The sequence below is a fragment of the Eptesicus fuscus genome, chromosome 22 (assembly GCF_027574615.1).
Source record: "Eptesicus fuscus isolate TK198812 chromosome 22, DD_ASM_mEF_20220401, whole genome shotgun sequence".
Taxonomy (NCBI): Eukaryota; Metazoa; Chordata; class Mammalia; order Chiroptera; family Vespertilionidae; genus Eptesicus; species Eptesicus fuscus.
Window position 1 is genome coordinate 13,583,980 of NC_072494.1, and position 23,426 is coordinate 13,607,405.

The following is a 23,426-nucleotide window of genomic DNA, read 5'->3' on the forward strand; positions in this document are numbered from 1 at the left end:
CAATCAATGATTCTCTCATTGATGTTTCTATCTCCCTCTCTGAAATCAATAAAAAAATATTTTTAAAAAATTAGACACCAAAACAAAATCCTTATACTCACCTTTATATCACCTTATAGTCACTGCTTTTAATATTGCAGGCACCAAATAAGTAGGAACTATGATTCTCTTAGAACTCGTTTCTAGGACCTAGGCTTGTAGGAGAGAAGGAGGAAGTGTCATGGCTGTTAGTGGCCACTAGAGGCTCTCAGGGCTGGGCAGAGTATGGGGGCTGTGTATATGTGATCTCCCACTACCCCCCACCTGGCCAGAGCTAAAATAATAAAATGCTGAGCTCACTGTTCCCCCACCCTTTCCCCCGGCACCCGGGCACTGGACTCCTGGACTCCTCCTGCCGCAGGGACAGTGCTCCAGTAGAACACAGACTGACGGACAGAAGGGGAGGTGAGGGAAGTGGCCTTCAGGACTGGTAGGTGGGGAATGCAGAGGCTTACGGATCAGAGCCTGGTGGGAGATGGGAAGAGTGGCTCCTATTGGGAATAATACAAAGTGTATCTCTGTCTCTGTCACTCAGTGTATGTTTCTGCCACTGTCCGTCATATTCCTTAACTGTAGTTTACATTGTCAGTGTAAGTATCACACCCTTTCTGGCTCTTTCATATTAAGCATGGTGTGTATGTGTAGCTTTTGTGTAATTTTATATTGAAAAGACTGTGCAAGTTTAACCCTTCCATTGTTTTTAAAGAAACTCCCATTTAGAAAGCATTTCCCACCCACTGGTCTGGTGTCACCTTCCTGTCCAAAGCCAGGGACAAATTATGGGGACTCAGCCCCTCCTCCGAGGACATACCACCCTTCCCCCAACCTGGAAGTACGTGCTCCTGCTCCCCCAGCTTCTCTGCACCCTTGCTTTCCCTTAGGATTTAGAGTTTTAGCAAACAGTGAAATCTTGATCCCCTACAATAAAAGAAGAAATGAGAGTGGGGTAAGAGAACTGTCCCCCCAAAAAACCTTGCTTTTTTAAACCAGTTTAGGAAAAAGATTGCATTATAGGGAAGAGAGGAGAAATATCCCTGAAGCTTTCTGCCCCCCAACTCCTTTCAATAGGAACTGGGCCTGGAGCCAACTGTTGAGCAGCTGTAGTAGGTCAAGAGGCCCAATGGGCGAGGTAATAAGGGAGGGGTGCTGCCAGGATTTTCCATCAGCCTGGAAGCCTAGATCCTCATCCAGAGTGGCTGGAAGCTGAGGAAGCAGCAAGAAGGAGGCTCTGGTTCTAACTAAACAACCTAACCTTCCCCCATCTTCCCATGTTCAACTAGATTTCTAACCTTAAGGCATCCAGTTCATTGTTTTGCTCCCTAGCTGGTCTAAGTCCCTACTGTGTTTGTCCATGTGAGTCTTTCCACTGTCCAACCACTTTCCTCATGTTCCCTAGGCTCTGTGAGTGCCATACTGTGGGGAGGGGGTGGGGGCCATCATGTCATCGTATCTGAAGGAACTGGAGAAATACAGAGACATCGATGAAGATGAGATCCTAAGGACCTTGAGCCCCGAGGAGCTAGAGCAGCTGGACTGCGAGCTACAGGAGATGGACCCTGAGGTAGGGGCTCTAGCACAAGGAACCAGAGTCAATCCCCAGGCATTTGGGGAAGGCTACAGGGCCTTGGGGTGGCTGAGACTAGAGCTACCTTTGGGAAGTCCCAGGAAGACCAGGGAAAATGTGTCTGGAGATGTTTTAGGGAGCCCTGGAGGTGCCCCAGGTCAGAGGGGAAGTCTGACTTGCTCCCCAAAACTCATCCCTAAGAACCTGCTCCTGCCAGCTGGACTAAGACAACGTGACCAGACGAAGAAGAGCCCAACAGGGCCACTGGACCGAGAGGCCCTTTTGCAGTACCTGGAGCAGCAGGCACTAGAGGTCAAAGAGCGTGATGACTTGGTGCCCTTCACAGGCGAGAAGAAGGGTATGGAGACCCTAACATCCATGCCTCCCGGAACCCAAATGGCTGTCTCTCACATGTCCCCCTTCCAGATTCCCTCTCACCTGCCAGCTCTTAGCTGCTTGGGGACTCTACTGCCCTGATACCTGCATGCCAGTTTGCCCGCTTCCGCTGTTATAAAAGACGCAGGAGTCCTGAGCTTGAAGAGAATTCAGGCTTTCCAGTGTCCCCTAGTGACCCAACATTCTGAAATCTCCTGGAGAAGAAAAGGAAGCTGGAGGCCTGGATCTTAGCCCTCTAATGAACCATCCTTCCTCTTGCCATCAGGGAAACCATATATTCAACCCAAAAGGGAAATTCCAGCACAGGAGCAGATCACTCTGGAGCCTGAGCTGGAGCAGGCACTGGCCAATGCCACAGATGCTGAAATGTGTGATATTGCAGGTAGGCAACTGTGGGAAGTTGAGGAGAGTGGGAAGATCAGGAGCTGGGGGTCCTATTCATGGCATGGGATTAGTGGGGAAGGCCCTGAACCAGAACATGGATGTTTAAAAAACCTCAGGTAGTGGTTTTTAATTTTTCTTGCTTGTTTACATTATTCATTTTTTAATTTAATATGTTAAATTAAAATATCTCAAGGGCGCCGAAACCGGTTTGGCTCAGTGGATAGAGCGTCGGCCTGCGGACTGAAAGGTCCCAGGTTCGATTCCGGTCAAGGGCATGTACCTTGGTTGCGGGCACATCCCCAGTGGGAGGGGTGCAGGAGGCAGCTGATCGATGTTTCTCTCTCATCGATGTTTCTAACTCTCTATCCCTCTCCCTTCCTCTCTGTAAAAAATCAATAAAATATATATTTTTTTAAAAAGTGGAACTATTCTAGCTGAAAACAGGCAGAAGTCTGACAACTCCCTCAACCTCTAGTGGCTCCTTAGGGACCTTCGTTAGCCCAGTCTCAATATTTTAAAAACTACTGCCTCAAGCAATTTATGGAAGGGACCCCTGGGGCCAAGGGAGGGGGAACCTCTTTGGAAGAGTGGAAGAAGTCAGGCTTAAAAAATTCAACAGATTCAGAATGAGATGAGAGGGGTGGCTTGGAAACATCCCTTCTCATTCCTTATCCCCCCCTCTGTTTCCTCTTTCCAGCAATTCTGGGCATGTACACACTGATGAGCAACAAGCAATACTATGATGCCATCTGTAGTGGAGAAATCTGCAACACCGAAGGCATCAGTAGTGAGTATGTCAGGGAGCATGGCTCCCAGGGCTCTTGGCAGGCAGTCCCAGAGTCTGAGGAAAGGTAGCAAAGGACGAGACAGGTGAATTGGGAAGAAGACATGTGCATAAGTGATAAGAGAACCAACAGGGAGGTGGCTGCAGAGTATAAAGGTTTCCTTCCTGCCTTCACCCACAGGTGTAGTGCAGCCTGACAAGTATAAGCCAGTGCCAGATGAGCCCCCAAATCCCACAAATATCGAGGAGATATTAAAGAGTGTTCGAAGCAATGACAAGGAACTGGAGGAGGTGAACCTCAATAATATAAAGGTATTTGACACCCATCCTCCAAATAATAAAACTGGGATAACTGCTAACATGGGAGTTCCTTAGCCCACCATCTCCTGTTCCCCTCTGACAGGACATCCCAATACCCATGCTAACTGAACTGTGTGAGGCCATGAAGACAAATACCCATGTCCGGAGCTTCAGTCTGGTGGCCACGAAGAGTGGTGACCCCATTGCCAATGTAAGGCTGGTTATATCCCTAACCCTCTCCCCATAACTTGACATGCATTCCTGGCAAGGCTGTCATAAAGCATTGTGCTGGAGGTGCTCTTCCCATCATGCTCTCTTAGGGTAGCCCTGATGGAGACTCCTACCCTCAGTCCTACAGCTCACAGTCTGCAATCCTTAGATCATCTTCCCAAAGAGCCAAACCCTCTCTACTACCCCCAACTCCACTGCACACTTAATCTCCCTTACTTCTGTCACCCCCTAGCCCCACCTACAGCTCCTCAAGGACTTGTCTCAAAGAGCTGTGTTTCCCTCTTGCTCCTGTTCTTTCTCTCCTCAGTCATCTGTGAAACTGTCCCCTAATCCTAACCCAAGTCCCTACTACCCAGGCGGTGGCTGACATGTTGCGTGAGAATCGTAGCCTCCAGAGCCTGAACATTGAATCCAACTTCATTAGCAGCACAGGGCTCATGGCTGTGCTGAAGGCAGTTCGGGAAAATGCCACGCTCACTGAGCTCCGTGTAGACAACCAGGTCAGCATTCCCTTCCCTTGGGCTTTGCATTCAGCTAATACTCATTAAGTCTCCTCCCTGAGGCAGCCACTGGGTCAGGATCTCACCTGATCTTGTTTGATTTCTCTTCATTGTCTCTATGAAGGGAGCCAAACCAGCACCTCTCCCACGCTGGAGAAACAAGCCCCCTTGACCTCCCAAAGGGTGGGTGATCTGGAACAGTGAACCACCCAGAGAGGGTGCTGACAACTGTCACCTCTCCCTCCCCCAGCGCCAGTGGCCTGGTGATGCAGTGGAGATGGAGATGGCCACCGTGCTCGAACAGTGTCCCTCCATCGTCCGCTTTGGCTACCATTTTACACAGCAAGGGCCACGAGCTCGGGCAGCCCAAGCCGTGACCCGGAACAATGAACTACGTGAGTAACTACACACATGGTGTTGCGGGGGAGGGTCAATAGGTAAAAAAGCTGGCGGACAGTCCTAAAAGCTGACTTAGTGACTAACAGTCGGGGATGCTGCCAAGGTGATATTCACATGTGAAGTGCAAATCCCATAAGTGGTCAGAAAGTAGATAGAGAAGTCCCCCTGACCCAAATATATACCTGTAGAGAAGTAGAAAGGAAGGTAGACATACCTCTGTGGAAACATAGTATTTTTGTTGTCATTTTTTATTTTGTTTTATTAATATGATATGGGCATGTTTGGTGGCCTAAGGCATTACCTCTTTACAAGTGTAGTCAAGAAGCTGGAAGGGAGACCACCTTTGCAAAAAGCAAGAGGTGGAACAAACCTTGTGTTTAGCCCTGGCTGGTTTGGCTCAGTGGATAGAGCGTCGGCCTGTGGACTGAAAGGTCCCAGGTTCGATTCCGGTCAAGGGCATGTACCTTGGTTGCGGGCACATCCCCAGTGGGAGGTGTGCAGGAGGCAGCTGATCGATGTTTCTCTCTCATTGATGTTTCTAACTCTCTATGTGTCTCCCTTCCTCTCTGTAAAAAATCAATAAAATATATTTTAAAAAACAAACAAACAAAAAAACTTGTGTTTACTCTTCCTCCTTTACAGGTCGCCAGCAAAAAAAGAGATAACACTACCTTTGACTTTACCATCAAGAGCTGGGAGCCCTGAATGCTAAAATCCTCATCTGTTCCCTTTTCCTGTAAATAAAGGTCCTTCTGTCCACTCTGCCTGCCTCCTTCCTTGGGCTTTGGGGTGGAAATCTTGGCGCTAACCCCCAAGGGTTACTGCCAGTTCATCTGGGGATTATTTATACTCTGGGGATCAACAGGCAGAGAGGTTAAGTTACTAGGAAGAGGTGGGGGAGCTCCCTCCCTTGGTGTTCCCCATCACCCTGCTAATGCCTTTAGTCTCTTCTACTTTCACAGGATACTTAGCCTCAGCCCTGTTTCCAGATGTGGCCAGACCCACCCCCCCCAGTTTCTACCCACAACCCTCATGTGATTTGAAGGAGGAAAAGATTTTGAGTGGAGGTAGTGAAGAAGGCAGACAACATGAAGGGCAAAGACCTCTTCTGACAGACTTATTAATAGGGCACCGGGCTGCGTGCAGCTGACGCTTGGCATGACTTTGGTAGAAGGTGGGGGAGGGGATAGAAGTATGGGCAGCTGTGTACATTGCAGGGAAGGATTGGCTGGACTGAGAACGAACACCTCTGAAATCCTGAAGTGGGACAAGGAACCAGACGTGAGGAAAGTTAGGCTGCCAGCGCCTGCTATAGTTTATTTGTGAATTAAATGGGGAAAGAGAGTATCAGTCTAAGGGGAGATCAGGAGGTTCCTCCTCATCAGAATCAAACTCAACATTCTCATCTTTTACCCATCCACCTCGTCCATCTGGAATCCATCCAGAGCTAGAAACATCAGAGAAAACAGAATTGGTCAGGAAAGGTTTATTAAGTCAGTGGGATAGGAAAAAACAATTCAGAAGGTTTGAAAAGAGGAGGGTCATAGGAAAAAGGGAAGAGTGATTCTGCATACTCACCTTCGAAGAGTGAGGTAATGATCCAGGGCTCGTCTTCTCGTGGGGCTCATAGGTGCAGGGGATGACACAGCTGCTGACTCCTTAGTCTGTGGGCCTGCCCCCGGCTCAGGGTCGCTACTGGGTTTCCCACTTGGTTGTTCAGCCTCTGGGGGTAGCAGAGGGGAAGGTGAGACAGAGGGACGAGGAGCTTCTGGCCTGGGTAGAGAAGAATCAAAATCTGTCAAAGCAGTCAAGGGAAGGGCCATTTCTCCTGTGACTCCCAACCCCTTGGAGCAGTGTTTCCTAAATTGTGTTCATCAAGACATTCACGTGGCTCTTGTCTGTCTGGCTCAGTAGATAGGGCATTGGCCTGTGGGATGAAGGGTCCCGGGTTCCATCCAGTCAAGGGCATGTACCTCAGTTGCAGGCTCCATCCCTGGCCCTGGTCAGGGCACATGTGGGAGGCAACCAGTTGATGTGTCCTTGCATCAATGTTTCTCTGTGTCTCTCCCCCTCCCTTCCACTCTTTCTAAAAATCAATGGAAAAATATCCTCTAGTGGGGATTAAAAAAAAAAGAAAAGAAAAAGATATTAATATGTCCTTCATAGAAAGGCTTTTGCAATCAAATGAATTTAGGAAACGCTAGGTTAAAAATATTTAAGTTTTTTATCTTAAGACTTTGTAGATCCCTATTCTTCAAAAGTATCCTACTTTGGGGTGGGAAGAGATCAACCACATAACTTGTATACATATATGCATAACCCATGGACACAGACAATAGGGTAGGTAGTGAAGGCCTGGGGCAAGGGGCAGAGGTGGGCTAGATGGGGTCAATGGGGTAGAAAAGGGGACATATGTAATATTTTCAACAATAAAGATTTAATTTTTTAAAAAGTATCCTACTTTGGCCCTAGCCGGTTTGGCTCACTGGATAGAGCGTCGGCCTTTGGACTGAGGGGGGCCAGGTTCGATTCCGGTCAAGGGCATGTACCTTGGTTGCAGGCACATCCCCAATAAGGGGTATGCAGGAGGCAGTTGATCGATGCTTCTCTCTCATCGACATTTCTAACTCTCTATCCCTCTCCCTTCCTCTCTGTAAAAAAATCAATAAAAATATATTTTTTAATTCTTTTTTAAAAATATATTTTATTGATTTTAGAGAGGAAGGGAGAGGGAGAGAGGGATAGAAACATCAATGATGAGAGAGAATCATTGATTGGCTGTCTCTTGCACGCCCCCTACTGGGGATCAAGGCCGCAACCTGGGAGACCTTTCAGTCCGCAGACTGACGCTCTATCCATTGAGCCAAACCAGCTAGGGCTAAAATATATTTTTTTAAAAAGTATCCTACTTTGTAATTTGACAAAGTGTGATATCCCAAACTTTTTTATAAATTACAAAATTTTTTCCCCTGAAATACCAGTTAACATCTCCTGAACACTAGTGCTCCTGAGAATACAATTTGGAAAACCATCACTTAAGAACCATCTATGGGGCTTTGAAGGGTGGTGGGCTGCGGTGGGGCGGGGAGGGTGACTGAGCACAAAAGAAAAAAAGAGAACTCATTGACATGGACAACAGTGTGGTGATAGCAGGGGGTGGAGGTGCAAGAGGGTATACAGGGATAAATGGTGATAAAAATTAAAAAGAAAAAAGAACCATCTATCTCCTTTTATCCCTCCCTGTTGGGCTTTCCCACCCCACAGACCTGTACTTTCGGCGACAGCAACTGTTATAGTGAGGAGCTCTGTGCAGAGCATTCTGGGTGATAAGTCGAGTCTGGGTTAACAGAGGAGCCTGGTATGGAGATGGAAAACAGAGTCAGAGCTTCTTTCTAGAAGCCAAAGCCCTTCAAGCCTAAGTTATGCAGTATGGTGCTCCCTGGGAACACACACTTCCATCGCTTGATTACCTCTCCTTTGGTCTCTTCCCTCTCCAGTTCATTCTGCTGTCTTGGACTCTGCTCTATTCCTTTTCCTGACTGCTTCTTGCCATAGAAAAGCTGCAGGCCTGAGGATAAAAGCAAGAGAATTAAAAGCAAAGCACCTTGAGTGATCTGCACACATTTTATTATTTTTAAATATATATATATTTTTAATCCTTACTGGAGGATCTGACCTTCCTTTAGGGAAAAAAAAAAAAAGAGAGAGAGAGAGAGAGACAGAGGAAGGGAAAGAGAGAGGAAAACAAAAACAAAAACATTGGTGTGAGAGAGAAACACAGATCAGTTGCCTCACAAACTCACACCTGGGATCAAACCTGAAACCTACTAGGTATGACCGGGAATGGAACCCAGAACCTTTTGGTATACGGGGGACATTCCAACCAACAGAGCCACCTGGCCAGGGCTTAAGGGTTTATTTTCCATCTCCTGTCTTCTGACAAACTTACTGGATAGATGTTTCTTGCCTGCACGGTGGGCAGTCAGCATGGTCAGGGTGTCCAGTACAGGTCGGTGGGGACATATGGCACAAGCAAAGCTAGAGAGGAGAGAGAACGTAAACAGTCCTTGGGGAGTGGGTCTCTGCCGGAGGTCCCACCCTGTCCTACCAGTCCTTTCCAAAGCCCAACTCCCAACTATCCTAATCTCCACCACCCACATCCCTGCTCTCACTCCCCACCAAAAAAAACCCTAGATCCTCCCGCTCTCCTCAATAACAAACGTTTATTGAGCCTCTAATCGCAGAACCCTCAGGCTTGATCTACTCTCGCCCTCCCTCACCGTCCATCCCGTAGCATCAGCGCCTCGTCCTCTGGTATATAACTGGCCAGCAGGTCCCCAACTCTTCGCTTCTGCAAAGAAAAGGGAAAGAAGTCCGGAAAGATCAGCGGGATAGGAGGTGTGTGTGTTGGGGTGGGGTGGGGTGGGGGTGGGGGAATGACAGGGACAGGGACTCAAACGGACTAAAGACCATGGAGAGAACAGAGATCACAGAGCGAAGAAGGGGTCACAACCCAGGACTAGTAACCCAAGACTAGTAACCCTGACTCCCCGCCCCCCCCCCAACCCCCAACCCCCATCCCCCATCCCCCATCTGTTGCCAGAGCAACAAAACAACCCCTTCACGGCCTTCAGAGGGCAGCGGAAGCTGCTCTCGACGCTCCCCTCTCGCGCTTACTTTGAGCACATTGAGTTGACTCCAGTCATCCCCCTCTCGCTTGAAAGACATCACAACTGTGAGCCCCAGAAATAATAAATTCTATTGCACAGACTTCGCCACTCCTTTCAGGCCACCGTAGCAAGAGCGGGGCGTCTCCTTTCCGTCCGGTCTCTTCCCGTTCGGCCTCCTTACTTCCGGGGACGGCTTCCGGGCACGCACTGCGCGATCCCGAAAGCCCGCCTCCAGCCCGCCGAGGGGCACTGCATTTCCGAAGGTCCCCTGGCACCCGGCAGACGCGGAGCCTTTTGGGAAATGAAGTCTTTTGTCAAAGAGCTTGCCTTCCAGCTGGGTCCGGGCCCTTGCATCTGGTCGTATTGGAGGCGTTTGGAGAGATAGATGTGGAGCCCGAATTTGAGGGGGTGGCTCACCTGATGCGGAGTGGGCCTTTGGGGATCTCTGAGGTGTAAAGTGTCCTCCAAACTCTCCCAGTCATCACGCGCTTTGTCGGCGGCGGCGGCGACAGCCCACCTGGGGGGCCTGATTTGTCCCCGACCCTAGCGGACCAACCTAGAGACGGGGCGGAGCCGGGGTATCAGGGGCCCCCCGGAGAACAGGCTGCCAGACCTGGAGGCAAACTGAACGGAACTGGGAGGAAAGTGCCTAGGGGTCAGGGGTCAAAGGTCAACGTCGCGGGTTGTGGAGGGTCGAAAGTCGGAGGGGTGTGTAAGGAGAGAGACTCAGAGACTGAGTACGCGAGAGTACAGATCTGTGGGAAAGGCGCCTGGAGGGAGGGTAAGCGGGAGTGGAGCGGGGTGCGTAGTGCCAGGGAGACGGGTGACCTGGGAGAGAAGACAGAAAGGGAAAGGGATCTCCTGGTTATCCGTGCCCAGTCCCCGGGCCTGTCACTGTCGGTCACTTAGCCGGGCGTCCGTCCGGCAGTTGCAACCCCAGCTGCCGGCAGGTGGAGGAGATGGCGTCTCCCTCTAGACAGGACCCCCTCGGGGGGTCAGGGCTGCTTCAAGGGAGCCGGGCTCGTTCTTACGGAAGCCTGGTGCAGTCTACCTGCTCCCCGGTGAGGGAGAGACGCCTGGAGCATCAGCTGGCGCCCGGAGACACCCTGGCTGGACTAGCACTCAAATACGGGGTGACGGTGAGTCTTCCAGGATTGGGACTGGACAGCCAGTCGGAAGAGATTTATTCCTCAGGACAATGCAGTGGCCCTTCTAGGCTATTTCCTCTGAAATTTCCCTCATTGTGTTGTGTTGTGTTGCCTGATCCACCTTTGTGTTTTTGTTTGTCTTCCCATTTGCACTGTCTGGTTGGGACAAATCCTGTCCACACTATCTTAGCGGAGAGGAGTCACTATGCCAGGGGCTTTATATACATTAGCCCATTTGATCCTCACATCCCTGTGAGCGTACAGTTGTTGTCCCCTTTTCACAGATGAAGAAACTGAGGCTTAGATTGGTTCACCAGTTTGACTAAGGTCAGATAACGAATGAGCATTAGAGTGGAAATTCAAACTTCTGTCTGATTACAAAGTCTGTACTGATAGCCACATAGAAACTGTTTGAGAGTGATTAAAAATTTACAGCAAATCGTGGAGAGCTGGTTTTTAGTTCTAAGTTCCTAAAGTGCCAATCTCTCCTTTTCTTTTTTCCTCCTCAGTGCTCTACCTTCTTCTTTCCAAGGTACTCTCTACACCAAGCATCTCAGGTCATGCATAGGGTATATACACTAGGTATGAAAATACACTGCACTAAAGTTGATGAGGGTTTTATTATTTTTCCACATCCTGTTGAATTTAGGCAACATTTTTATGCTTGGTAGGTTTAAAGCACTCTGGTAGCCATTCTGGGAGGTACAAACATAAATAAAATGTATAGTTGTTGTCCTCATATAATTTACAGTCTAGTGAGAAACGAACAGGGACAAATAATGATAGTAGATGAGAATGTGGTGAGTTTGTAAAGGTATTAACAAAAATAAATGAAAAATAAATAAATAAAATAAAGGTATTAACAAAGGATGGAAAATTAGAAAAAAATTTTTATCTGGAAGGGAGTAAGACATCAGTGCAGATTTCAAGGGAGCCATCACGAAAGGCCTTGAAAGACTTACAAATTCCTTCCTCTATGCTTGTCTTTACAAACCCACATAATCCAATTGTTTATACCTTTTACACCTTTTTCTTTCCAATAGCCTATATTCTCCTTTAAGAATGATTTTTCCTTCAAAAAAATTGTTTATTTGTTTGTTTTAGAGAGAAAGAGGAAAGGAGAGAGAAAAACACCAATTTTGTTGTTCCACTTATTTATGCATTCATTGGTTGATTCTTTTATGTGCCCTGACTGGGTTTGAACCCATGACTTTGGTGTATCGAGATGATGCTCTAACCAACTGAGTTACCCAGCCAGGGCCTCCTTTCGGTTTTATATCTCTATCTGGCACAGTCCCCAACACATAAAGCTTAATAGATTGTTTTTTGTTTATTTGTTTGATGTTTTTATTGACTTTAGAGAGAGAGAGAGAGAGGAAGGGATATGGAAAGAGAGAGAGAAATATCGATGAGAGAGAAACATCAATTGGCTGCCTCCTGCACACACCCTACTGGGGATAGAGCCCACAACCCGGGCATGTGCCCTGACCAGGAATCAAACTGGCCACTTCTTGGTACATGGGTCAATGCTCAACCACTGAGCCACACCAGCCAAGCAGATTGTTTTTTAATAAATGAAAGTATGGCTAAGATTTCCACATGTGGAGACTGGGAGTTCAGGAAAGTGAACATTTCGAGTAGACATCATGGTCTAAGCAAAGGAAGTCGATATGAAAGTACTGAGCATCCCCTCTCTACCAACAGAGACTCAGAAGCTGTGCAGAGAGGGGAACTGTGCTACTATTGTTATCAACAATTATTTATTTATTGAGGTTTTCTTACAGGCCTGTACCTTTTTGAGTACAGAAAAGCCTTTTAGTCTCCTGAAGAAGTCCAGGTTCTGGCCTCATTCTGCTGCTTACTAGCTGAGTGACTGCATAAGTCACTTCCTCTGTCTGGGTCTTCAGTTTCCTCACCATCTGTAAAATGAGGAAGATGTATTAAATAATGATAATCAGCCCTAACCAGTTTGGCTCAGTGGAGAGAGAGTCGGCCTGCGGACTTAAGGGTCCCAAGTTCAATTCCGGTCATGGGCATGTACCTTGGTTGCAGGCACATCCCCAGTAGGGGGTGTGCAGGAGGCAGCTAATTGATGTTCCTCTTCCATTGATGTTTCTAACTCTCTATCCCTCTCCCTTCCTCTCTGTAAAAAATCAATAAAATATACTAAAAAAATAATAATGATAATCAACTAAGTTGTTACCTATATACTGTATCATGTAAAGAACATGTAGTATGTACCAACCTTTAAAAGTTATCTTGTATGATCTTCATAAGACTTTATTAAGTAGATAGGTGTAACTATTTCCATTTAAAGACAAGGAAACTGAGGTTTAGGGAGATAACTTGCCATAGATTACACAGTTAGTCTAATGAGTAGAGCTAGAATTAGGACTGGGGTCTCTCATTCTAAAACCCTCACTCTGTACTGCTCTGTTAAACTAATTAGATTCTAATGGCCTTTCTAGCTTGAAAAGACTGGCTTTGATGGCTTAGGACTCCTCTGGGCTTTGGCCTTGGCTGTATCCCTTTTTTTTTTTTTTTTTTTTTTAATATATTTGTATTGATTTCAGAAAGGAAGAGAGAGGGAGAGAGATAGAGATAGAAACATCAATGATGAGAGAGAATCTTCTATCGGCTGCCACCTGCACACCCCACACTGGGAAATCGAGACCAAAACCTGGACTTGTGCCCTGACCAGGAATTGAACCATGACCTCCTGGTTCATAGGTCGATGCTCAATCACTGAGCCATGCCAGCTGGGTGGTTACATCCATTTTTAAGAATGGCTCATGGCTCAGTGATTGAGCATCGACCTATGAACCAGCAGGTTACAGTTCAGGGCACATGCCTGGGTTGTGGGCTCGATCCTCAGTGTGGGATGTGCGGGAGGCAGCCTATCAATAATTCTTTCTTATCATTGATGTTTCTATCTCTCCCTCCCTTTCCCTTCCTCTCTGAAATCAATAAAAAAGATATATATTTTTTAATAAAATTAAAAAATAATGGCATATGTTACCCGGCCCAGAGGAGTCCTGAGCCATCATGTGCCCTGACTGGGAATCGAATCTTGATCTCCTGGGTCATAGGTTGATGTTCAGCCACTGAGCCACACCAGTTGAGCTGATGCTATTAATTTTTATTTTTTCTAGATAATATCATAGGTCCCTTCTAGCTCTAAGATATTATATTACTGTAAATTTTCTGTGGCCTTTGTTATTTCCTAAAAGTACCATATAAGAGGACATATTCCATTCTTTTGTTTTTGTTTTTTAAAATATATTGATTATTATGCCCAGGTTGCGGGCTTGATACCCAGTAGGGGGCATGCAGGAGGCAGCTGATAAATGAATCTCTCTCATCATTGATATTTCTATCTCTTTCTCTCTGAAATAAATAAAAATAATTTTTAAAAAATTAATGTCATCAAAGCACTTGGCAAAGTAAAAGTACAGAACTGTAAGCCAATTTTAACTTTTTTTACTGTTCAGATTAATCTGGTTTTATTTTTAAGCACATCATAATATAAGATTTTATTAGTCAAGTTTTTATAATAGTTTTCCCCCAGGGTGGAAACAGCTTAGATATTTGACAGACCTAAGAAATATGATTTCCTAAACTGATGCCAATATGGGATGAATTTTTAGTACAACTGGCTGCCTGGCCTCTGATGATAAAATACTGACATACTGTATCTGTGATTTCTCTGTTTTATGATCTAGTTTGTTTAATCATAAAGCATTAATGAGCCTCTGCTGTGTGCCAAGTGTATGTGATGTTGAGGAGCACCTTAGAGATACAGAGACAGCAAGTCACCATTCCTACCTTTAAAGGACTCACAGAGTTTGAGCAATATGCAAAGAGGTGAATAACAATATAATAGGGCAGGCATTATTACAACAATACTTACATATGGGAGCCCTAAGGAAGGTAACGCAAAGGAAGTGAGAGTTGATAAGTAGAAATTTTTCAGGCAGAGAAGGGGGTAGTGGAGAAGCCTTTCAGGCAGATAAAGACACAAAAGTGTGAAAGATCATGATATACTAAAGGCCTGATACACGAAATTCGTGCTAGGGGCTCGGCCCTCGCAGCCCCGGCTGCCTTGTGGCCGTGCCCACTGGTTGTTCTGGAAGGTCGTTCTGCCATCTGGTCTAATTAGCTTATTAGCTCTTTATTATATAGGATTCAAAGAAAAATGAGAAGTTCAGGATGGCAAAATATATAGGTGGCAGAAGAAGAGAGATGAAGCTAGATGTTATGGGGGCTAGATTGAGGATGCCCTTGAATGCTAATTTGTATTTTAACTGAGCCAATGAGGAGCCAGAGGAAGTTTATAAGTAGGGTAATGAATTTATCAGATTAATTTTTTGAGAAAGATAGGTTCGCCCTGGCTGATGTGGCTCAGTTGATTGGAGTGCCATCCTGTGCACCAGAAGGTCTCTGGTTTGATTCCCAGTCAGGGCACATACCTGATCCCTGGTGGAGGCACCTGTGGGAGGCAACCCATCGATGTATCTCTCTCACATTGATATTTCTGTCTCTCTCCCTTCCTCCCTCTCTTAAAAAAAAAGTAGAAGAAAGATAGATGTCAGCAAGGTGAAGGATGAGTAGAAAGACCAATTAAACTTTCAGTACTCAGATGAGAAATATTAAGAGTTGTTCTAAAGTGATGGCAGAAGACTGAAGATTAGACCAGATATGAGAGAGTTTTGCAGCACTTTTGTTGACCACGTGGGTATGAGTGATGAAAGAAAAGTATGAGTTAAGGGTGACATTGATATTTCTACCTTGGGAGGCAGGTAGATAGAGGGTGATGCCAGTCACCATGTTCAGTGATAAATAAGTAGGTACTAAGTAAATATTTGGTCAGTGAAATTAATATTGTAGTGTAGAATATTCCCAGAAGGAGTAAAAGGGCCCTAGCTCTGTCATTAGCTTGCTAGATAATCTTAGGCAAGTAACTTAATCTCCCCAAGCCTCAGTTCCTTCATCTTTAATAGAAGTTCTCAAAGTGAGATCCAGGGACCCCTAGGGGTCCCTGAAACCCTTCAGGGATCCACAAGGTCAAAACTGTTTTCATAGTAATAATGAGATTTTATTTGCCTTTTTCATTCTCATTCTCATGAGTGTACGTTTTCAAGAGGTTACATCACATGTGAATCAGGGGAATTTCATTTTATTGTAATCAGCTAGGAACAGTATCTACAACTAGCTGAAACTGTTGAGATACAGTTTTAATTAAATTTAAAAACTGAGTTAAAAAAAAGAGGCTACATCATGTGATATTTAAAGAGATTGAATGTAGAGACAGATATGAGAATCCTGTTGTATTCTATTAAATCAGATATTAAGGTGATTTGCAAAAATGTAAAACAGTGCCTCTCCTTCAACATTTTTGTTGTTTTGGAAAATATAGTTATTTTTCTTAAAATATTTATGTTAACATGTAATGGATTTATTATTTTTAAATAAATACATGTTCTTAAATGTTTTCAGTTTTTCTTTTTAGAGAGTGGAAGGGAAGGGAGAGACAAAGAGAAACACTGATGTGAGAAAGACACATCAATTGGTTGCCTCCCATATGCCCCCAACCAGGGCCAGGATCCTGCAACCGAGGTACGTGCCCTTGACCGGAATTGAACCTGGGACCCTTCGGTCCACAAGCTGATGCTCTATCCACTGAGCCAAACCTGCTAGGGCATAAATTTTTTCAGTTTTAATTTAAAATACCTTAAATATTGATAGCTATCATCCACATAAAGAAAAGCTTTTTTCCTCAATAATTTTTTTAAATGCTCACCCAAGGATATATTTATTGAGGGAGAGAGAGAAACACTGATGGACTGCGTCCGGTATGCGCCCCAATCCAGGGTTGAACTCGCAACCTAGGTATGTTCCCTGACCTGAAATTGAACCCGCAACATTTTGGTGAACAGGATGATGCTCCAGCCAACAGAGCCACTCAGGCAGGGCTTTCCTCAATAATTTTTAAAAATGTAAAAGGGTCCAATGAGCCCTAGCCGGTCTGGCTCGGTGGATGGAGCGGCGGGCTGTGGACTGAAGGGTCCCAGGTTCGATTCCGGTCGGGGGCACATGCCTGGTTGCGGGCTCGGTCCCCAGTGGGGTGCGTGCAGGAGGCAGCCAACCGGTGATTCTCTCTCATCATTGATGTTTCTATCTCTCTCTCCCTCTTCCTTCCTCTCTGAAATCAATAAAAATATATTTTAAAAAAAGGGGGTCCAATGACCAAAAGGCATGAAAACCACTGATCAATAAAATGGGACTAAGATCAGCCCTTTGTACTTTAGCTTGGTTGCTATAGGATCTCTTGATAAGAGATAAGACTCTGTACAATCCCTTTTAAAAAAATATATGTAACCCTTTCCCGAGAATATGTTTTTCATTGATTTTAGAGAGAGAGGAAGGGAGAGGAGGAGAAGTGGGGAGAGAAACGTTGGTGTGAGAGAAACATTGATGGGCTGCCTACTGTATGTGCCCCGACCGGGGATTGAACCTGTGACCCTCCAACCAACTGAGCCACACCCGCCACGGCTACACAATCACTTTTAAAGGCTTAAATGTTATACAAATATAACATTTATCTTTATTACTGTCATTAATTGTGGTGACTATTTTTTTTAAGATGGAACAGATTAAACGTGCAAACCGCCTTTATACTAATGACTCCATCTTCCTGAAGAAAACCCTCTACATCCCCATCCTGACAGAGCCCAGAGACCTGTTCAATGGTTTGGATTCTGAGGAAGAGAAAGATGGAGAGGAAGAGATGCAGCCAAGTAAGGCTGAAGTTTGGCCACACTCAGCTGAGAGGAAGAAACAGGAGGCAGGTTCAGGCCGGGCCAATGGCGAAGTCCTTTCCACACCTGGCCAGGAACCCCCCACTCCCATCCATGACCTCTCTGCCTCTGATTTCCTTAAGAAGCTTGATTCACAGATCAGCCTGTCAAAGAAGGCTGCTGCCCGGAAGCTGAGAAAAGGGGAAAGTGGGTGAGTCTGAATGGTTCCTTTTAAGCCCCTTCACAGACTTCTCCGCTCTTCTAGCCTTACCTTACCAGATACACAAGGAAGGAAGCACAGTGTCCGCCAAAGCAAGGGGAATCCTTCCCTCCAGTGGCCCCAAGACAAGGAGCAGAGCCGATGGCTGCTGGAATGGGCAGAGGCAGTGGGAAAGGGTTTTGTGTTCTCACTGGAGTAAAATAGTTGACTGTTCTTACTACTTTGATGATCCATGAAGGAGCAGTAGGAGTAGGATTTATCCAGAAGGCATTGAGACTCCATCTAGACCCGCTTGGAAGTATTAGGAAAGGAGGACAGCTTCCCACGTACCTCATCACTTGGCCTATTCTTAGGTTCTTCCCTGGACCTGTCACTCTTTCTCCCCTTTCCTTGTTTGCAGGGTACCTGGGGAGGAGTCAGGTCATCACCGCAGCTCCCCTCGGATGCAGCAACGAGCAGTCCTAGGTCCCGTGCCACTGACCCGCACCTCTCGAATCCAGACACTTCGGGACCAGGAGGATGAAATCTTCAAACTCTGATGTCTCCGGAACTGATTGAGAGAAGCAAGATGATGAAGGAGCAACTTGAGGGGGAGAGGAGCCTGAGGTGAGGCTCAAGAACATGGCTTCCCAGCCCACCTTCCTCCCTCCCGCCCAGCCTCATGTCTCATCAAGAGCTCCTTGGCCTGAGGCAGTTTTATTGGCAAGAGTAGGGGGTGGGGAATAGACCCCTTCTCAGTTCTTGGGTTGAATCTAGAGTTGTCCTTTAGATTCAAAGGTTCTTTTTACATCCCTGCTGCCTTTCCCATCCCTTTCACCATTCCTTGGCCTTAGAACAGGAGGCAGGTGACTCCCTCAGGCCCTAACTTCTTCCCCATCTCCAACTATGTTACCTAATTTATTTGGTGCTATATTGAAGTAATATTTATTTGCTGTATTTTGTTCTTTCCCACTCTTAGCTGAAAAATGGGATTTTTATAGCCATGGTGTGAGGGTAACCCAGGAACGGTGAGCCAGTAACTGCTGGCTGCCCACCTTTTTAGCCAAGCATGTTATTGAGGATGGGCAATCAGTGATCTGACCCTCAAAGTAAAGAATCTGGGTTTAGTCTTGACTAACCAGTTCACTACAACTCTTTCACAACTCTCTCTGAGGAAAAGAACAGTGATGTAGGTACCGGAACTATTCAATTCACCTTCTAACCTGCACCTCTATTCAGCCTGTGTGCGGCTAAGGGATGGAAGAATTGCCTTGGAGTTCGAAGAGGAGAACAGTTGTGGGAGTGTAACAGACAGTTCCTATTTGTTATACTCCCCATCAGAGCCTGTCGCTGTATGCCTTGCTCCTCACTGAATATTTATTTGCAATTTGTAGCACTGATCTGTGGTACAGTTTTTAAACAGACGTAGGCAAGGGAGCCCCAATGATACTGAAATACGCCTGAGTCTCCTGTGTGGAAAGGCGAGTGGTGAGATAAGTGGTGTTTATATACCATCCTGATGATCATAAGGTATAAGAAACTGAAACTGGAGAGATTAAACACTGAGCCCTGTGCATGTTTCAGTAGTTTTATTTCCCCCGTGACTCTCCCCTGCCCTCTTCCTGTACTCTGGAACAGAGCCTCTGGTGTCTGTCCTGGCTCTGCCTAGAACTGCAGGTCTAGGATGTCTCAAAGCGACCCCTCCCCCCCTCTGTCTTTAGTGTCCCCAGAGGGGTTCCCAGGGGAAGGGGCTTCCCTGTTTCAAACATCCCTTATGGAGGAAATAGATCCAAATTTCACTTCCTCTTTTCAGGCAGCTGTGTTTCCTGCCCAGGGGCTGGAGTGGGAGAGAGGCCTCATTGCTGCTTCTCCTCCAGTCATTTGGGGGTGGGGGTTGGAGTCCAAAGCACTCTTGAGGAAGACTGAAGCCTGAGGACTGAAAAGCGTTAGCGCAGATGAGCAGAGTTAGAAAGCCCATTCATTGTCTGTTGCGTTCTCAGCCAGCCCTTTAGTCAAGATCAAGGTGGAATGTGCTGGGTTCAGAGTTTTCCCTCATCCAGCAGCTTCCTGAGCCCATCACAGATCTTGCCGAGGTGCTGAGTGAAGTCAGGCCCGTAGAGGGCCGTGAGCAGGCCTGGGTCAGAGAAGTGATCGAACACGTGGCGGATGCGGCCGTGTGACTTGGGCGTGAGGTGGTGCTGCACCAGCGCCAGCAGTATGTCCCGGCACTCGGTCAGCAGGCTGGCCAGCACCGCGGCCTCGAAAGTGAAGTCCACCTCGCCAAAGCTGAGCGCCGTCATGGCGCCCTGCCGCAGTTTTTGGCGAAAGCTGGCAGCCAGGGCCAGCTCACTGGGGCCAAAGCACCCACTGCGGTGCAGCACGGCCACCTTGACGGCCACCTTGATGAGGTCCTTGATGACCCGCTGGGCCTGGGGCCGGCTTTGCGTGTACTCTTTGGACACACGGTAGAGCTCATCTAGCACCTCGCTGCTTGTCTCGTCGATGAAGAGATGAGCCACAGACCGACCTGCCATCTTACTCAGTAGCTTCTTCTCCGCTTGCAGTGCCAGACTCTTTGAGCTGAAGGACTCCATGGCTCCTGGAGAAGGAGGTGGGGGCGGGGGTATGCGGTCAGTCAGAAGAAAGGCCACAGGCTTCCTTAGAAAGAGAGAAATAGCTTTTCCCCTTTCTGTCTCTTATTTGGTTTCTATCTCATCAGCATCTTTGCTTGTCAGATTCCCCCTCCCCCCCATGCCTTGTTCCTATTTTTTTCTTTACTACTGTAAGAAATATATTTTTTTTGTTTTTAAATATATTTTTATTGATTTCAGAGAGGGGGAGAGGTAGAAACATCAATGATGAGAAAGAATCATTGATAGGCTACTCCCTGCACACCCCAGACTGGGGATCGAGTCTGCAACCCAGGCATGTGCCCTTGACTGGAATCGAACCCGGGACCCTTCAGTCCGCAGGCTGATACACTATCCACTGAGCCAAACCAGCCAGGGCTGTAAGAAACCTTGATCTCTAAGGCAGCCTAGAGGAGCAGAATAGCTTTGGCTGGAGGAATGAGGGCACACACACGAGGCTAGCCCACCTCAAGTTAAGTTTTAAGGAGAAGCAGGCTATTTCTGCTCCAGTGGAGAAGGTAAGGCTTACCTGGCAAAGAATTCTCCCAGCTACCATTCTGGACACTGACCATGTGCCATATATCTGTGAGGTGTAGGTATTTCTATCCTTGTTTATAGCTGAGCAAACGGAGGCTTAATTAAGTCATTTACCCAAGGTCAAACACTGCTGTTTCTCTGACTCCAAAAGCCCATGTCAACCAGTGTGATATACTGCCTTTAAAAAAGTGAGAGATATGGGGCCCCAGGAGTCTTGATAAAAATAATAACTAACATGTATTGAGAACCTACTATGTGGCAAGTGCTTTATGTGAATTATCTCAGTCTTCCCAACCCTTTGTAAGATAGACATCCCATTTTACAATGAGAAAACTGAAGCTAAGTGAAATTAAGCAACTTGGCCAAAGTCACTAGCAAATGATAAAAAGGGGCTTCAAACCAAATAATCCATTCCCTAACCGGTTTGGCTCAGTGGATAGAGCGTTGCCCTTTGGCCTGAAGGGTCCTAGGTTCGATTCCGGTCAAGGGCATGTACCTTGGTTGCAGGCAAATCCCCAGTGGGAGGTGTGCAGAAGGCAGCTAATCGATGTTCGTCTCTCATTGATGTTTCTTTTCTTTTTTAAAATATATTTTATTGATTTTTTTACAGAGAGGAAGGGAGAGGAAGAGAGAGTTAGAAACATCGATGAGAGAGAAACATCGATCAGCCGCTTCCTGCACACCTCCCACTGGGGATGTGCCTGCAACCAAGGCACATGCCCTTGACCAGAATCGAACCCGGGACCCTTCAGTCCGCAGGCCGATGCTCTATCCACTGAGCCAAACCGGTTTCGGCTCATTGATGTTTCTAACTCTCTATCCCTCTCTCTTCCTCTCTGTAAAAAATCAATAAAATATATTAAAAAATAATAATACAAAGAAACTTCCTTCCCTGGAATACTGTCAAGGCTGTTGAAGCACACCGAGGAAGCATGAGAAGCAAGCATCTCAGCGGGGCAGGCAGTACTAGAGGTCTAAGTCTTCTGCTGGGCCTGAGCTGGGACCCTCCGGTGACCCATCAGCTGCAAATGTCCAGGGTGCTCTCGCCGTGGTCTTTGCCTATGGTTGTTCTGGTTGTTTTGCTTCTTACTTCCCCCTCCCCTGTTCTGCAGGATGTGGCTGTGACCGCAGTGAGGAGCAGCCTCACCCTCTCCCCCAAACCAATATGGGAGTCTGAAGAGTCAGGCAAGATGGGTACCTAGGGGGTGGGGGATTCTTCCCCAGCCGAGTTAGTCCAAGGGGAACCTGGAACCTCGCTTTGTTCCTGCCTTTGTTGGGGGTTTTCTGAACCATGTTCCGCGGCCAGGAGAGTAGATTGCTCCATTTGGGCCTTCCTTCCTCCTTGGCCTTCCTGTTACCCAGCTCTCAGTTGCCCCCGTTGCCATCTCACATTTGGTCCACTGTCCTCTCCCTCTCTCCCTGTTTCTGTCTCACTTTTTCTCTTGCCTGGGACCTGCCCTATGATCCTCCGGCCATGCTCTTCCTCTGGCCCTTACATTTACCTCCATGTCTCCCAAGATTGCCTTGCATCTCTCAGTACTCTGTCAGACACACACACCTCCACTCCCAGGCCTCAGCCCTGCCCCAAACCATGTCTGTCTTGCCCCAGGGAAAACTGAGCGGGACCCCTCCCCTGAAGACCCAAGAATACTATCGGGTTAGTCTCACAATCTGGAAAGATCAGGCTGACAGAGCCAGGACTCTTCTGTCCCCTTCACCCCCCAAAGCCTACCAGTCCCTTGCCAATCATTGCCAGTCCCTCACCTGCTGTGCACTGGGTGCCAGTCTTGCCTTGGATGATCCGGAAGAGCTGACTGAATGGAGAAGCTCCAAAGTGAGAGGCCCTTTGGCCTGGCCCCACCCCTCAAGCCCCGCCTACCTACTCTCGGCTCAACCTCCGGTTCTTCATACAGTCACCAAGAAAGTTTATGGCCCAAGAGCCTCCTAGAAGTGTGACATAGGTCAAAAGGAATAGCACTCTGTAGGAAATAGTCTTGATTCTTGTTTGGTTTTTTTCTAATATATTTTTATTGATTTCAGAGAAGGGAGAGAGAGATGGAAACATCAATGATGAGAGAGAATCTTTGATTGGCTGCCTCCTGCATGTCCCCACACTGGGGATCAAGCCCACAACTCAAGCATGTGCCCTTGACCAGAATCAAACCTGGAACCCTTCAACCTGCAAACCGATGCTCTATCCACGGAGCCAAACTGGCTAGTCTTGATTCTTTGAGGTGATAAGGAGGGATTACATAAACCCTGTTCTCAAATTGTTCACTTGTTTCTTTGCTTGCTGCCCAATTCCTTGAAATCTTGTACAAATGGCTGGGGTGTGCGGTCAATGGAGAATGTTCTGAAGATTGAACTGAACTTAAGCTGGAGATTCCAGAGGCAAGCCAGAGACCAACAGACTTGAGTGTGTTCCTGGGTGGAACCGAGGAGCAATGTTATCTTGACGCTTCCAGCGTCTGGCTGAGTTAGGTTGGCACAGACTGTCCCCACCCTTAATACTTGAGAGGAAGGTGCTAGGGCCAGGGCTGCCAAACCAGATCTGACCAGCAGGTGTCAGCACAGGATTGAACCACTGGAAGAAACAAGCCTACCATGTCCTTTGTAGCTGCTGAAGAAATTTTTAAAATGAAGGGCCCAGCCGGCATTGCTCAGTGGTTGAGCATTGACCCATGAAGCACGAGGTCACTGTTTGATTCCAGGTCAGGGCACAGGCCTGGGTTGCAGGCTTGATCCCCAGTGTGGGGCGTGGAGGAGGCACCCAGTCAATGATTCTTTCCCATCATTGATGTTTCTATCGCTCTCTCCCTCTCCCTCTCTGAAATCAATAAAAATATTT

At 47.0% G+C, this 23,426-nt stretch overlaps 4 protein-coding genes across 7 annotated transcripts; 2 read left to right on the forward strand and 2 right to left on the reverse strand.

Annotated features, from left to right (window-relative positions):
* Positions 1-364: 364 nt before the first annotated feature.
* Positions 365-5,356, forward strand: TMOD4 (tropomodulin 4). Of its 2 annotated transcripts, none has more exons than XM_008155859.3 (10): positions 365-469; positions 1,436-1,600; positions 1,805-1,961; positions 2,265-2,381; positions 3,081-3,170; positions 3,349-3,479; positions 3,571-3,678; positions 4,055-4,198; positions 4,449-4,593; positions 5,240-5,356. In XM_008155859.3, the coding sequence occupies exons 2-10, from the start codon at positions 1,478-1,480 to the stop codon at positions 5,260-5,262; spliced, it is 1,038 nt and encodes a 345-aa protein (XP_008154081.2). In that variant the 5' UTR covers positions 365-469; positions 1,436-1,477; the 3' UTR covers positions 5,263-5,356. The 2 variants fall into 2 exon arrangements, with proteins under 2 accessions (XP_008154081.2, XP_054567576.1); XM_054711601.1 differs by lacking the exon at positions 365-469 and adding an exon at positions 790-871.
* A 533-nt stretch (positions 5,357-5,889) lies between these two features.
* Positions 5,890-9,500, reverse strand: SCNM1 (sodium channel modifier 1). Its single transcript, XM_008155858.3, has 7 exons — positions 9,275-9,500; positions 8,878-8,948; positions 8,547-8,635; positions 8,068-8,165; positions 7,864-7,952; positions 6,176-6,370; positions 5,890-6,044 (listed from the first exon to the last, which is right to left on the reverse strand). Exons 1-7 carry the CDS (start codon positions 9,323-9,325, stop codon positions 5,945-5,947), a joined length of 693 nt encoding a protein of 230 aa, XP_008154080.2. The 5' UTR covers positions 9,326-9,500; the 3' UTR covers positions 5,890-5,944.
* On the forward strand, positions 9,477-21,411 carry LYSMD1 (LysM domain containing 1). Of its 3 annotated transcripts, none has more exons than XR_008555156.1 (4): positions 9,477-10,406; positions 17,059-17,423; positions 17,833-18,038; positions 21,189-21,411. XR_008555156.1 is itself a non-coding variant. In XM_008155857.3 (3 exons), the coding sequence occupies exons 1-3, from the start codon at positions 10,227-10,229 to the stop codon at positions 17,969-17,971; spliced, it is 684 nt and encodes a 227-aa protein (XP_008154079.1). In that variant the 5' UTR covers positions 9,477-10,226; the 3' UTR covers positions 17,972-18,981. The 3 variants fall into 3 exon arrangements, 1 of the variants encoding a protein (XP_008154079.1); XR_008555155.1 differs by lacking the exon at positions 21,189-21,411 and adding an exon at positions 18,391-18,981; XM_008155857.3 differs by lacking the exon at positions 21,189-21,411 and having other exon boundaries at positions 17,833-18,981.
* On the reverse strand, positions 18,986-22,383 carry TNFAIP8L2 (TNF alpha induced protein 8 like 2). The gene is made up of 2 exons (XM_008155856.3): positions 22,343-22,383; positions 18,986-20,010 (listed from the first exon to the last, which is right to left on the reverse strand). The coding sequence occupies exon 2, from the start codon at positions 20,003-20,005 to the stop codon at positions 19,451-19,453; it is 555 nt and encodes a 184-aa protein (XP_008154078.1). The 5' UTR covers positions 20,006-20,010; positions 22,343-22,383; the 3' UTR covers positions 18,986-19,450.
* Between the last annotated feature and the right edge of the window lie 1,043 nt (positions 22,384-23,426).

Bases quoted from the DNA above. Each gene is read 5' to 3' on its own strand.
- TMOD4 (XM_008155859.3), top strand. From the start codon at position 1,478: ATGTCATCGTATCTGAAGGAACTGGAGAAATACAGAGACATCGATGAA. The intron at 1,601-1,804 runs GTAGGGGCTCTA...CTCATCCCTAAG, and splicing joins TACAGGAGATGGACCCTGAG to AACCTGCTCCTGCCAGCTGG. The intron at 2,382-3,080 runs GTAGGCAACTGT...TCCTCTTTCCAG, and splicing joins TGAAATGTGTGATATTGCAG to CAATTCTGGGCATGTACACA.
- SCNM1 (XM_008155858.3), bottom strand. From the start codon at position 9,325: ATGTCTTTCAAGCGAGAGGGGGATGACTGGAGTCAACTCAATGTGCTC. The intron at 8,636-8,877 runs GTGAGGGAGGGC...TCTCCTCTCTAG, and splicing joins CTGATGCTACGGGATGGACG to CTTTGCTTGTGCCATATGTC. The intron at 8,166-8,546 runs GTAAGTTTGTCA...TTTTATCCTCAG, and splicing joins AGGCAAGAAACATCTATCCA to GCCTGCAGCTTTTCTATGGC.
- LYSMD1 (XM_008155857.3), top strand. From the start codon at position 10,227: ATGGCGTCTCCCTCTAGACAGGACCCCCTCGGGGGGTCAGGGCTGCTT. The intron at 10,407-17,058 runs GTGAGTCTTCCA...ATTTTTTTTAAG, and splicing joins CACTCAAATACGGGGTGACG to ATGGAACAGATTAAACGTGC. The intron at 17,424-17,832 runs GTGAGTCTGAAT...CCTTGTTTGCAG, and splicing joins CTGAGAAAAGGGGAAAGTGG to GGTACCTGGGGAGGAGTCAG.
- TNFAIP8L2 (XM_008155856.3), bottom strand. From the start codon at position 20,005: ATGGAGTCCTTCAGCTCAAAGAGTCTGGCACTGCAAGCGGAGAAGAAG.